Source organism: Camelus bactrianus, chromosome 1, assembly GCF_048773025.1.
Source record: "Camelus bactrianus isolate YW-2024 breed Bactrian camel chromosome 1, ASM4877302v1, whole genome shotgun sequence".
NCBI classification, from domain to species: Eukaryota; Metazoa; Chordata; class Mammalia; order Artiodactyla; family Camelidae; genus Camelus; species Camelus bactrianus.
Window position 1 is genome coordinate 39,389,220 of NC_133539.1, and position 15,115 is coordinate 39,404,334.

At 32.8% G+C, this 15,115-nt stretch overlaps 1 protein-coding gene across 1 annotated transcript; it reads left to right on the forward strand.

Moving 5' to 3' along the window:
- Positions 1-1,982: 1,982 nt before the first annotated feature.
- Positions 1,983-13,893, forward strand: LOC105077933 (olfactory receptor 5K1-like). The gene is made up of 2 exons (XM_010966424.2): positions 1,983-3,229; positions 9,774-13,893. Exons 1-2 carry the CDS (start codon positions 2,309-2,311, stop codon positions 9,867-9,869), a joined length of 1,017 nt encoding a protein of 338 aa, XP_010964726.2. The 5' UTR covers positions 1,983-2,308; the 3' UTR covers positions 9,870-13,893.
- Positions 13,894-15,115: the final 1,222 nt, after the last annotated feature.

A 15,115-nucleotide genomic window follows, 5' to 3' on the forward strand; every position in this document is an offset into this window, starting at 1 on the left:
TATTTCCTTTTTGAAAGTGTTGGAAAACTAAAGTATAAAGGCAAGCTTACTTTTATTAGCTTTGAATCTACTGTAACATACTTCAGAAAATCTTACATAATTTTCTTAGAAACAGAAAAATAATAGATGAGTCAATTCATATAAAAGATACCACATTTTTTATTTAAAAAATACATCATTGAAATATATCTGATATTGAAATATATTTGACATATAACACTGTGTAAGTTTAAGGTATTAAACATGTTCAGTTGATACATTGGTATATGGCAATATGACTGCCATAGTAGCATGAGTTAGCACATTATCATGCAATATATTGTCATTTCTTTTTTGTAGCGGGAGTAATTAGGATCTTGTCTGTTAGGAATTTTGATGATTATAATAAAATATTGTTGTCTATATTGAGTATAATTCACGTTAGATCTACAGACAGATCTATTAGGTGCAAGTTAATGTCCTCAAACATCATTCCAATTCCTCCACCCCTGGCATTTTACTCTGTTTTTATGAGCTTGGCTTTTTCAGATCCACATGTAAGTTACATCATACAGTATTTGTTTTTCTCTGTCTGACCTCTCTCATTTAGCATAACATCCTTGAGGTCTACCCATGTTGTCACAAATGGAAGGATATCCTTCTTTCTCATGGCTGAATGTGTACTTTCATCCATTCTTCCTATGATAGGCACTTAGGTGCTTCTCTTTCTTGGCTACTGTGACTAATGCTGCAGTAAACACAGGAGTGCAGCTATCGCTTTGATAATCTGTTTTCAATTCCTTTGAGTACATACCCAAAAGTGGAAATGTGAGAACATATACTAGTTCTATTTTTAATTACTTGAGGAACCTCCATATTGCTACCCATACTGACTAAATCAATTTAAATTCCCACCAACGGTGTTTTTCCTCCATATTCTCAGCAACACTTGTAATATTTTGTCTTTTTGATGCTAGGTATTCTTACAAATGTGAGGTGATATATCATGGTTTTAATTTGCGTTTCCCCAATGATTACTAACGTGAACATCTTTTCATGTGTCTGTTGGACATTTGGATGTTTTCTGGGGAAAAGTTCTTTTTATTCCTCAGCCCATTTTGAAATTCATTGTTTATACATCTAGCATTGAGTTGTCTGAGTTTCTTAAATATTTTGGATATTAATCCTTAATTTTTTTAATGATGAATTATGAATAGATTTTTGATATTTCTGTCAAAATTAACAGACTCAATTTGCAGAAGAGGTCAATAAGGATCACTGTGAGGACCACCAAAAAAGTCACTAAGGTTTCTTGGTAGGATACTGAAAACAAGTTCACACATCCCAGGTCACTGGGGTGGAGGCAGGACTGGAATCAGTACTGCTTTTTCCCCAGAGCAGAGTATAGCTGTTACAAGAAGCATGAAGTCACAGCTAACCTCAAAATCCCTATAGTATAAAAAGGAAATTGTGTGTGCACATATAAAAAAAAGCACTGTGGATTGTACAACAGCCATTGCAAACTGTGCTGGGTACATAAGGAATGATTTAGAGTAGAGAAATTGTAAAGCAGAGTGATCTCGGGCATTTGGTTAAAACTTTATTAAGTACCATTATACATATACACTAAGCTTTACATAAAGGAAGAAAGGATCCAAATATATGGTAAAAATCAATAGGAATAATGGCATGCACAAAGTTAGTCTTTAAAGAAACGGGTACGACACTGAGAAAAGGGATGAAAGAGGTAATAATCAATCAATTTAATTCTTTAGCTCTCTGAGTTTACTTTCTTTAAAACTGACTAGTCCTCTCATTAATCCTTAGTCAACTTCATGAAATTCCTAAGGTATAAATTTAACATATTTGTAGTATAATATTTTCAAACATTCACACCACTGGGAGAGTATATGAACTTTATGCTCAATGAAAAACTGAATGTAGGAAAATTGATATAAAATTTATTTTAAGGATCTTTAATATAAAAACTAAAATTGGCATTATTTAGGAACAGTAAAGCAAATATGAGTACCCTAGATTTATTCACTATACTTGTATAAATTCATAAAGGCAATGGAAGAATCCTTCTTATGAATCTCAAAATAGTCTTGTGAATTCTGAGTTAACAGAGTTGAGGTCATAGAATCTGACATGTTAGGAGAACAAATGTACCCTAGAGTTTTTTTACTGTATCACAGGAGACAAGAAGAGAAGCGTGGAGGAGAAACTATTCTTGTTGTAAAAAGAAAAATTTAAAGGGAAAATTATATATATTCTAATTTAGATCTTACATGTCCATAATTTCTATCTCAACAGACAGCAAAAGGTGATGGAGAATAACCACTCCTTGACAACTGAATTTATCCTTGTAGGATTTACAGATCACCCAGAGCTGAGAACTCTTCTATTTCTGGTGTTCCTCACCATCTATCTTATCACTATGGTGGGGAATCTTGGCCTGGTGGCATTGATATTTATGGAGCATCGTCTTCACACACCAATGTACATCTTTCTCGGTAACCTTGCTCTGATGGATTCCTGCTGTTCCTGTGCCATTACTCCCAAGATGTTACAGAATTTCTTTTCTAAGGACAGAATGATTTCCCTCTATGAATGCATGGCACAATTTTATCTTCTCTGTCTTGCTGAAACTGCAGATTGCTTTCTCCTGGCATCAATGGCCTATGATCGTTTTGTGGCCATATGTAACCCACTGCAGTACCACACCATGATGTCAAAGAAACTCTGCATTCAGATGACAACAGGGATCTACATAGCTGGAAACCTGCATTCCATAATTCACATAGGCCTTCTATTTAGGTTAAGGTTCTGTGGGTCTCATCAAATCAATCACTTTTTTTGTGATGTTCTTCCATTATACAGACTCTCCTGTGTTAACCCTTATATCAATGAATTGATGATATGTATCCTTGCAGGGTCAGTTCAGACTTTTACTATTACCATAGTTATAGTCTCTTACCTTTTCATCCTTTTCACAATTTTCAAAATGAAATCCAAAGAGGGAAAAGGCAAAGCCTTATCTACTTGTGCATCCCACTTTCTCTCTGTCTCAATATTCTATGGTTCTCTTGTCTTCATGTACATTCGACCAAATTCAAATTCAGTTAATGAAGAAGATAAAGATATACCCGTTGCTATTTTTTATACTCTAGTGATTCCTTTATTGAACCCTTTTATTTACAGTCTAAGAAACAAGGAAGTAATAAATGTTATGAAAAAAATTAGGAAGATAACATAATATTCTAAAACAAGTATCACTTCCTATGGATAAATGATTTTAATAAAGATCCTTTTTCAAACTCAAGAAATACTGGGAAAGTGGGAGATGGCCACTTTGCATATAAAGTATTAAATTTCTAAAACATGATGGTGTATGAGTCAAATAAATAAGTTCAGAAAGGAGAGATTCTGCTAAAATGTAAATGTATTACAAAATCTAAGTTACTAGGTTCCACCATGGGTGAACTAAATAATTACTAGATTACTAAATAATTAATAGAGGTAATACATGATTCAGCAATCCTACCTGGGCATATATCCAAGAAGATGAAAATTCTAATTCCAAAAGATACATGCAACCCAATGTTCACAGTAGCACTACTTAAAATAGCCAAGTCATGGAAGCAACCCAAGTTCGTAGCAACAGACAATTTGTCCAAGAAGAATTGTTATATGTGTATACACACACACACACACATACACACAACAGAATATTACTCAGCCATAAACAAGAATGAAATAATGCCATTTATAGTGAAATGCCACTGACACTTGCACTAACATGGATGGACCTAAAAAATATTATTTTAAGTGAAGTTAGTCAGAGAAAGACAAGTATTGTATGATATTACTTACATGTGGAGTCTAAAAAAAATGACAACTGAATCTATATACAAAGCAGAAACAGACTCACAGAAATAGAAAACAAATTTATAGTTACCAAAAGGGAAAGGGGGGGATAAATTGGGAGTATGGGATTAAAAAATACAAACTACTATACATAAATAAGATAAGCAACAGGATTTACTGTACAGCATAGGTAAATATATTCAATATTTTGTAGTAACCTACAATGGAAAATAATCTTAAAAAAAAATATATATATATATATAAACTGAAAAAGTCTCTGTACATTGGTGATTTATCATTCTGTAGTTTGAAGATAATTCTATTTATATGGACATCCCTAGAATTAGAAATACCATTAACCTGATTTCAATGAAAAGTACTAACATATGCTGAGCACTAGCAAAAAGTTGCAAGTACTATTCAAGAATAAATCAGGCAGAATATAGTAAAAATTTAAATATCTAAACAAAAAATGTTTATTGATCCTTATATGTGCAAGTATGAAAGAAAAAATTCACTCAGAACCTACCATCTGTTAGGCACTAATCTAGACTTTTCATATATATTACCTACCAATTTAATACACATAATTTTTCACCCTTTTCAACAAAGACTCATACTTGGAAATATTGAGGAACTTGCCCAAGTTCATCCAGGTCATCCAGACTGAGCTAGAATTTGAATCAATACTGCTTTTTCCTCACATGCTTGGGAGTTCAGAAAATGGAGGTCCTTGTAGCCTGGAGTATTTAGGTCTTAAGTAGCCTCAGAAGTAAACTGTGCCTTTAAAAATAAAATTGGTATTTGGAGAACAATAGGAATGGGTATGACCAGAGTCTATGTTTATGGCAATGAGTGTGGCACTGGGAGTTGGGGATGAGGGACAGGAACAATGGCACAAAGTCAGAAAGTGGACAAACCTAACAGTGAGAGCTGTTGGTGAATGTGGGGGGAAAAAGTTAAAAGCAGATCAGGTTACTGAGTCTCTTAAATGCCACCTTAAGAAATCTAAATTTATCTTAGAAGCATCAAAAACTAAAGTCTTCCTGGAACAAAGAAATACATATCTTTCAGAAGCCTGATCTAGTAATTGATTGGAAAGCCCTGAAGCAAGGAAACTAAATTCAATTCTTCATGTATTAGATAAGGAGAACTGAAACTGAAGAATACTCTAAAAGGAGAGGAGTGCACAGATATAAGCAACATTCAAAGAAAAAAGTAAGAAATTGTAACTGTTGGATAATAAAATGAAGATCTATCTCTTCCTGTGAGTATGAAACATGTCATAACTGATTTCATATCACCAATACTTAATAAGGAACCTGACATAGTTGGCCATTCAATAAATGTTCCCTTCAATAAGTGTTAATATAATTAAGTAATTATGTAATAGGCTTATTATTTTTATTTTTAATGAATTCATAAATACATATATTTTAATTTCTTGGTTTTAATCATTAACATTATAAATACCGATAGATTTAATCCACATAAACAAAACTCTTTATGGTCCTAAGACATTTTATGAGCAAAAGGGAATTTAGATACCAAAAATTTGGAGGAGCTCTGAATTACATAAATGTTGCACATTCTGTATCCACCCTCTATTTTACTGGATATTTTTAGTTTTCAGACTTGCATGCATAGATTTTGTTTCCCTTTTCTAAGGGTATCACAATTTTTGTTAAGTATTTCTGCACCACCCACCCCAATCCTGGCAACACTGAATCCCAGAGGTCTGTTAAGGGAAGAATGTGTGATTTATTTGGGTCCAATGAGACAAAAGAAATGATTTTCTGAAAGTTTCTGGGAAATATGTATCCTTTATTTGAAAAGATCCACAAAATAGGTAGCAGTTTCTCCCTCTGAATTTCATGGTGTGTGGATATGAAATCTGGCACAGTCTATGTCAATCTTGCCATTTAGAGGGGAAGCAGCCTGGAGATGAAGTCAATACATGAAGAAGGGCATAACTGAGGGAATCATGGAGAAACAGACCCAGAGTCACTGGAATAAACTATTCCTGTGGTTTATAATCCAACAGATCTTCTTACTGCTTAAGCTTGTTTGAAAAAGATGCTTTATTTGCAAATGAATAAATATTAACTGAAATATACATATCTCCTGCTTTATCTCTCATTTTTTAATTGAAGCATCATCAAGTATAATTTCTGGTGTACAGCATAATGTTTCATCATACATATGCATACATATATTCATTTTCATATTCTTTTTCATTACAGGTTACTACAAGATATTGAATATAGTTCCCTGTGCTATATACAAGAAATTTGTTTTTTATCTATTTTAAATTAATCCTCACTCTTTAACTTTTCATCTGCATCCATTCAACTATTCAGCACATTTATTTGGTTTTACTTTTGCTGCATTATTTTAATTTCCCATAATTGCACTCTAAAAATATGAGGGGCAGAGATGTTCCATAATTTACCCACAGAAATACTAAGGTAAAGTTCAGGAACCAAACCCAGGCTATCTGGCTCCAGATTCCATGTTCTTAACCACTAATTTGTACTATATATATAACATAGCATAAAGAAGAACAAGTGGCATGAGAGGATAAGTTTCAAGAATTTAAGCTGTTAAGTGGGCAGAGGAATGGAGCAGAGATTCAAGAAAGATGTGGATTAATGACACTTTCCTCCAAATGTATTTTGAAAAGTTTCAAACCTAAAGAAAAACCGAGAAAATATCCATGTATTTTTTAAACTAAGATTTAAAAATTGTTATACATTTAGTACAATTAATCCATTTAATTTGTATACATGTGTATGCGTGTACATGATGAATAGCAGTTTCCCTATAAACACTTCAACATACATCTCAAAAGAACGAAGACATTTCTTACATTATCAGAATATCATTATCACCAAGAAATTTAACATCACCTAATAATAAAAAGTTCACAATCAATTTTTTCCAATTTTGCCAAAATTAGCCTCTATAGTGATTTATTTTCTTAATCAAGAATTCAATTAAAAGCCACTATGTACATTCAGTTTTTATTATTATTTAGTCTCTTTTAATCAAGAAGGATCTTCTGCATTTTTTTTCCTTTCATGACATTTAAATTCTCAAATAGTCAGGTCACATGTCATGTAAAATATCCCACAATCTGCTATTTTATAACGTTCCCTCATGATTAATTCCAATTAAATATTTCAGCAATAATAGGTGTAATATGTTTTCCTTCTTGCTTCATGAGATCTGTTAACATCAATTTGTCTTGTTACTGGGGATGCTGACTTCGATAACTTGGTTAAGGCAATGTCTATCAGATATTTCCACGGTAAAGATAACTTGCTTCCTTGCTAATTAAAATCTCATGTGTAGTGTGATACATTGAACCATGTGAATTTCCTGTTCATTAATAACTTTGCATAAATGTTTTGAGCATCTAATCACAATCTTTGCTTGAAACAATTACTATATTTGAAGGTGGAAAACTGATGGTTATTTTCCCTCCAGTGTATCACCTGGCTTCATTCTGAAAAGAAGAGCTTTAACTCAAAGCCTTTTTCTTTAAATACATTTTTTAAATTTTATAACAGTTTTAGATTTGTAGACAATAACAAAGATAGAGAGTTCCCATATATCACACACCCATTTTCCCATATCATTAATATCTTACATTAGTGTGGTACCTTAGTTATACTTAAAGAACCAGTAAGGATACATTATGATGAACTCTGTACTCTATGCAGATTTCCATTTTTTTTTAACCTCATAGCCTCCTGCTCCAGAATCCCATTCAGGATAGCACATTGTATTCAGTCATTACTCCTTAGGTCTCTCTGAGCTGACAGTTTCTCAAACATTCTTTGTTTTCATATCCTTGTAAGTTTTGAGGAATACTAATTGCACATTTTGTAGACTGTCTCTCAGCTGAGATTTCCCTGATGTTTTACATACGATTAGACGGAGGTGAGGTTTTGGAAGGAAGAGCACAGGGATAAATTGTCATTTTCACCATATTATTTCAGCGGTAAATACTACCTTTATGACTTGTAACTCTTGATGACTTTGACCACAAGGCTGAGGGACTGTTTGCCAGGTTTCTCCACTCTTTCTTCAAAAGTTACTTCTAAACGTCTCTAAAGTTACTCTTTCTTCTCTTTCCTGTGTCTTATATTTCAGGAAGTCAGTATGCACAGCCCACACGTAGAGAGGAGCTATGTATGCACCACGTACTTGGGGCAAAATATCTACTTAAATTAGTTGGAATTCTTCTGCACAGATTTTTCTATTCACCTAATGTATTATATGTTCAATCATTTATTTACATTACTACAGATGCATGGATATTTATTTTTTTATTTGAGATATAATCAAGTACTACCTTTTTAATTTTTTTTTTTTTTTTTTTTTTTTTTTTTGCTCAAATCATTCTAGCTTTGACCATTGGGAGCTGTTTCCTTTGGCTCCAGTATCCCTTTGACATACTCCTATCCACAGTGTATATGCGGTAGTTTTTGTTTGTTTAGCTTTTTGTTGTTGTTGTTGTTGTTGTTGTTTTTAACTCTCTGGCATTACAAGATGCTCCAGGGTCATCTTATATAATTCCTGCTCTAGTCCTAGAATCAGACATTTCTCCAAAAACCTCTAGTCCCTATTATTGGATAACGGTATTAGATGGGATTTCAAAATTGTAGAATAGACTACACTGTATAGCACAGAGAAATATACACAAAATGTTATGATAACTCACAGAGAAAAAAATGTGACAATGAGTGTGTATATGTCCATGAATAACTGAAAAATTGTGCTGAACACTGGAATTTGACACAACATTGTAAAATGATTATAAATCAATAAAAAATGTTAAAAAAAAAAAAAAAAAAACATGATACAGGCAATAGGTATGCTACCTGCTTGTGCATTGTCTTTGCTTCAAGGCCCACACAACTGGCAGAGTGATATGTGTGTATTTTTTGCTGTTTTACATTCCTGTCAGTGGTTGATATTTCTTTCTATTTTAATCATTCTTTTAGGTATCACATTAATGCTTTTATTTAAAATTCTCTAATGACAAATAATTGTTGAATACCTTTTCACATGCTTGTTTTTCATCTGTACTTCATATTTGGTAAGATGCCTCTTCAGATCTTTGGCCCATTTTTTTAAATTGGAGAGTTGCTTGTTGATTTTTCAGCATTTGTATATTTTTATGAAAGTCCCTTATCAGAATGTTTTGCAAATATTTTCTCACAGTCCTTGGTTTGTCTGTTAATACTTTAAAAGTATCTTTCATAGAGTTGAAGTCATTAATTTTATTATAACTTAAACTTAGTTTTTTCTTTCATAGACTGTTTTTTGTTTTGTACCTAAATTTCATCATCATCCAGAAGACTACATAAATTTTCCATGTTTTCCTGTCGAAGTTTTATAGCATTTCATTTTACATTTAGATCTATGGTCTATTTGGGGTTAAATTTAATAAAATGTGTAGAGTTGGCACCTAGGTTATTGCAGATGGAGGTCCAATTGTTCCAGGACCATTTATGAAAAGACCATCCTTTATTCATTGAATTGTCCTTTGCTCCTTTGTCAAAGATCAGATGTGTTTGTCTGGATCATTTCTGGGCTATTTTGTTCCCTTGTGTGTCTAGTCGTTCTAAAACTCCCTGATGTATTTATTACTGTAGTTCTAGAGTCAGGCTTGCATTCAAGTAATGTGAGTCCTTCAGTTGTATTCTTCTTCCTCTTCAGTATTTTATTGGATATTTCTGTCTTATGCCTTTCAATACAAACATTAGAACCAGTTTTTCAATTATGAATAATGCTGCTCTGAAGATTCATATGTTTGTGTATGGACATATGTTTTCATTTCTCTTGTGTATATACCTTGGGGTGGAAATGCAGGGTCACAGATATAGTAAATTTTTTGTACCATTTTCAGAAACTCCTATACTGTTTTCCAAAGTAGCTCCACCATTTTACATTCCCAACATGAGTGCGTGAGGCTTTCAATTATGCCACATCAGCAACAGTACTTGTGACTACTGTTGGCCTTTTTTATGACAGCTTTATATTTCATGTAAAGTGGTATCCTACTGTGGGTTTCACTGATTTCCTAGGCTAATAATGTTGAGCATCTTGTCATGAACTATTGACCTGCATCTTCTTTGGAGAAATGACTATTCAGAATCCTTTGCCATTTTTGTCATGGGGTAATTTGTGATTTTATTACTGAGTTGTAAGAGTCCTTTCTATTTTCTACATACAAGTTCATTTTCAATTTTATGATTTCCATATATTTTCTCTCACTCTGTTAGTTGTCTTTCTTGATGGCAGCCTCTGAAGCAAAAAAGGGCTCAATTCTGAAGAAGTCTAGTTTGTTTAACATATTGCCTGTGCTCCTGGTGTCATATTCAAGCAACAATTGCACAATACAATGTCATAAATATTTACACCTATGTTTTTCTTCAGAGTTTTATAGATTTAGCTTTCACTCTTTAGGAATTTAATACAATATATGTTAACTTTTGTTTAGGTTTGGAAGCAGGGGTTCAACATCACTCTTTTGCATGTGGATATCTCATTGCCCCAGGACAATTTGCTGAAGAGACTATTCTTTCCCCCATTTAAATTATCTGGCTTTCTTGTCAAAAAATCAACTGCCCATAATTAGAGGGTACATTTCAGGAACCTCATCTGTTTTCCATTGATCTATAATGTTGAGCTTTGTGCCAGTACCAAACTGTTTTGATTATTGTATGTTTCAAACAGGTTTTGAAATCAGAAGTATGAGTTCCACTGCTTTATTCTTCTTATTCAAGACTGTATTGGCTGTCTGGAGTCCCTATGAGTTATAGGAATAACTTAACAGTTTCTATAAAGAAGCAAGCTGGGATTTTCAGTTATTACCTTGCATCTGTAGATCAATTTGAGGTGCACTGTCATTTTAACAGTATCAAGTCTTCTGATCCATGAACACAAGATGTCTTTCCATTTATTTCTACATCCTTGAATTTCTTTCAACAATGTATTATAGCTTTCAGTATAAGTTTTGTACTTCTTTTCTTAGATGTGTTCCTAAGTATTTCCTCTTTGATGCTACCAAAAAGGGGATTCTTTTCAAAATTTTCTTTTGGTTGCTCATGGCAAAGAGACAAAACACAATCAATACACATATATTAATCTGGTTTCCTGCAAGCTTGCCAACTTGTTTATTAGTTCTAACAGTTTTTTAAGTTGCCTCGTTAGGATTTTTTATGTACAAGATTATGTTATCTGCAGAAACAGGTACATTTTTCACTTCTTCCTCTCCATACTGAATGCCTTTCACCCCATATCTTGCCCAGCTGATCTGCACAGAAATTTCAACAATGTTGACTAGTAATGGCAAGAGCAGATATCCTCATCTTTATCTCAAGTTGGTAGGAAACTTTTCTGTCTTTTATCACTGAGTATGTTAGCTGTGAGTTTTTTAATAAGCGTCTTTTGTCAGGATTCATGAGTTCTATTCTATTTCTACTTTTTTTCTTTTTTTTAATAATGGAAGGGTGTTAAAATTTTGTGAAGCATTTTTCTTTCTCTTTGGAGATGCTGACATAGTTGTCCTTTTGTCTCTTGATATGATTTTATTTGATTCCTTTTTTTGAAGGTTAAATCACCTTGCATTCATGAAATAAAATTCACTTGGTTGTTATGTATAATCATTTTTTATATGTTGCTGGATTTAATAGTATTTTTAGAATTTTGCATGTATATTCATAACACATATTGGTTTAGAGTTTCCTCATGATTTATTTGTCAGGCTTTGGTAAGAGAATAAATTTGTATTTATTTCTGTGGTATCAGTTGTTACTTCTCCTCTTTAATTTCTTATTTCATTTATTTGGGTCCTGCATCTTCTCAGTGAACCTGGTGAATACAATTGTTTGTTAATTTTGTTTTCTTTTCAGAAAACAGCTCTTAGTTTTACTGACCTTTTCTATTCTTTTTCCTGTTCTATTTTATTTATTTCATTTCTGATTTTATCATTACCTTCCTTCTGCTCACTTTCAGGTTTATTCTTTCTTTCTAATTCTTTAAGGTGGTAGGTTAGGTTGTTTATGAGATTTCCTTGATTCTGGAAGGCCTGTATTGCTATGAACTTCCCTCTTACTTGGTTTTACTGCACTCCACAGATTTTTTAAAGCTGTGTTTTCATTTTCATTTGTTTTGAATTATTTTCTGATTTCTCTTTTAATTTCATCATTAAACGTTTGGCTTTTGAGTAGCATGTCATTTAGTCTCCATTTGTTTCTTCTTTTCCTGTTTTTTCTTTCTGTGGGTGATTTCTCATTTCAAAACATTTTGGCCAGAAAACATGCTTGAAATAATTTTTATCTTCTTAAACTTGTTGAGACTTGTTTTGTGACCTAGTATTTGGCCTATCTTAGAGGATGGTACATGCACAATTGAAATGAATGTGTTTTCAGCTTTTCTACATGCAGTGTCCTATAGATATGATTTAGGTCCAATGTGTCTATTGTGTCATTTAGGACCTCTGTTGCATTATTTATTTTCTGTCTAGATAATCTGTCCATTGATGTCAATGGGGTGTTAAAAGCCTCCTACTACTATGATATTGTGAATTTCTCCCTTTATATCTGTTAGTATTTGTCTTATATATTTAGAATCCATTACTGGGTGCATTTATGCTAACAAGTGTAATATCCTCTTCTTGTATTGATCCATTTATCATTATATAATGCTCTTCATTGTCTTTCATTATGGCCTTTGTTTTAAAGGACTGTTCGCTTTTAAGCTATTGAGTTATATGTATATTTGGATATTTTGGATCTTAGCCCCTTATCAGTAATATTATTTTCAATTATCTTCTCCCATTCAGTAGGTTGCCTTTTCATTTTGTTCATGGTTTCCTTTGCTATGCAGAAGCTTTTCAATTTGATATAGTCCCACTTGCTTATTTTTACTTTTGTTGCTTTTGCTTTTGGTGTCAGATTAAAAAATCTTTGCCATGACTTATGTCATGAAGCTGATGACCTATGTTTTCATCTAGGAGTTTTGTGTTGTCAGGTCCTATGTTCAAGTCTTTAATTCACTTAGAGTTAATTTTTCTATATGATACAAAATAGTGCTCCAATTTTATTCTCTTCTATGTGGCTGTCCAGGTTTCTCAGTGACAGTAATTAAAAAAAAACTGTCCTTTCCCCATTCTATATTCTTGGCTCCTTCATCATAAATTAATTATAACATATATGCATAGGTTTATTTCTGGGCTCTCTATTCAGTTCCATTGATTTATGTGTCTCTTTTATGCCAATATGCTGTTTTAATTACCGTAGCTTTGTAATACAGTTTGAAATTAGGGAGAGCGATGCCCCTGGCTTTGTTATTTTTTCTCAATATTGCTTTGAGAAATACTGCTTTTTTCCTTATTGTTTTCTGTATATCTCATGTATTTTTGTTCATCTAATTTTCTAATGCTTCATTAAGTGAGTATTTCCTAATGTAACATTTTAATTTCTTTAATAATTCACTCTTTCTAAATAACATATTATATCTTATCACATTTATATTGTATAGTTTTCTGTGATTGCTCTAGGGTTTAAACATACATCCTACCAGAATCAGCATCCAATTTATACTAGCTTAACTCTAGCAATATATAAAAATGTTACACCTATATAACTCTTTTTACTTTCTTCCATTTTGTGGTATTAGTGTTATAACATATTATAGGTATTAATGTTTGAGACATATACAATATTATAATTTTCACTTTACAAATCTGTTGACATTTCCTTAGACCAATACATTTTGTTACAACTAACCTTCTTTGTGAGTTATTAGTAAATATATTGCACACATATTACATTTCTGTATGATACAAGTCTGAGATTTTATTATATACATATTATTTTTTGCAAATTGGTTTTTAAATGAATCATGTGAAAAAAATTAAAACAGGCATTTAAGGTGAGAAGGGTATAGCTCAAGTGGTAGAGTACATGCTTAGCATGCATGAAATCCCAGGTTCAATCCTCAGTACCTCTTCTAAAAATAAATAAACCAAATTACTTCTCCTGCCCTGCCCACCCCCACCAAAAAATAGGCATTTAAACCATTATAATTGCTTAGTTATTTTACTAATGCTCTTTGGCTTTTTGCATGGATTTGAATTACTTCCTGTGCTACTTGCTTTCAGCTTGTAAATTTTCTTTAAATGTTCTTTAAATGTTCCCATAAGGTACATCTGCTAGCAACAGATTCTCTGTCCGTGTTTATCTGAGTAAATTTTCAATTTGTATTTATTTTTGAAATATAGATTTACTGGACATGAGATTCTTGTTTGACAACATTATTTTCTCCCTGAGCACTACAAATATGTTATCCAACTGCTTTTAGCCTAAATTGTTTCTACTGAGAAGTCAGCGTTAAACTACTTGGGGTTCCCCAATAATTGATGGGTGATTTTCCCCTTGCTGTTTTCAAGGTTTTCTGTCTTTGAGTTTCAGCAGTATTACTATTATGTATTTCTTTATTAATATGCTTGCATTTTATATTTTGAATATCTTAAACACCCTGGATATGTAAGTTATGGTTTTGCAATAAATTTGGTAAGTTTTATCCCATTATTTCTTCAAAGTATTTGTTCTGCTTCTTTCTCACTTTCTTCTCTTCCTGGTACTCCTATATGCATATGCTGATGCATTTAGTGGCGTCCCTCATTTTTCTGATACTCTGTTGATTTTTCTTCATTCTTCTCTCTCTGTATCTTTTGAATTGCATAATCCCTATTAATATAGCTTCAAGTTAACTCATTCTACCTTTTGTCAGTTCAAATCTACACATGAGAAGTTGGTTGCCAAGATGGTGGAATAGGAAGACTCTAAAACCCACCTCATCCCATGGGCACACCAAAATTACAACCATATAAATATAAAGTGTTCATGAAAATGGCCAGAAGCCTAGCAAAAAAGATATTCTAAAGCTAAAGATATGAAGAAGGAAGCACACTGAAGTGGATATAAGAGGAGGAAATGCAGTAGAGTCAAGACCCATACCTTAGGTGGGTGACCCTTACATGGGAGGATATTTGCAATCGCATAGGTTGTCTCTAAGAGGGAGGAGTCTCAGTTCCACATTGGGCTCCTGGAAAGTCCTGCACCAGGAAGATGAGTAGATCTAAAGACACACACAAAATTAAAGTGAGGGGATAGGAAAAAGGTACTCTATACCAATTGAAATGAAAAGGAAGCAAAGCTTGCACCAGACAAAACAGACTTTAAAA

Bases quoted from the DNA above. Each gene is read 5' to 3' on its own strand.
- LOC105077933 (XM_010966424.2), top strand. From the start codon at position 2,309: ATGGAGAATAACCACTCCTTGACAACTGAATTTATCCTTGTAGGATTT. The intron at 3,230-9,773 runs ATAACATAATAT...ATTTTCAGAAAC, and splicing joins TTATGAAAAAAATTAGGAAG to TCCTATACTGTTTTCCAAAG.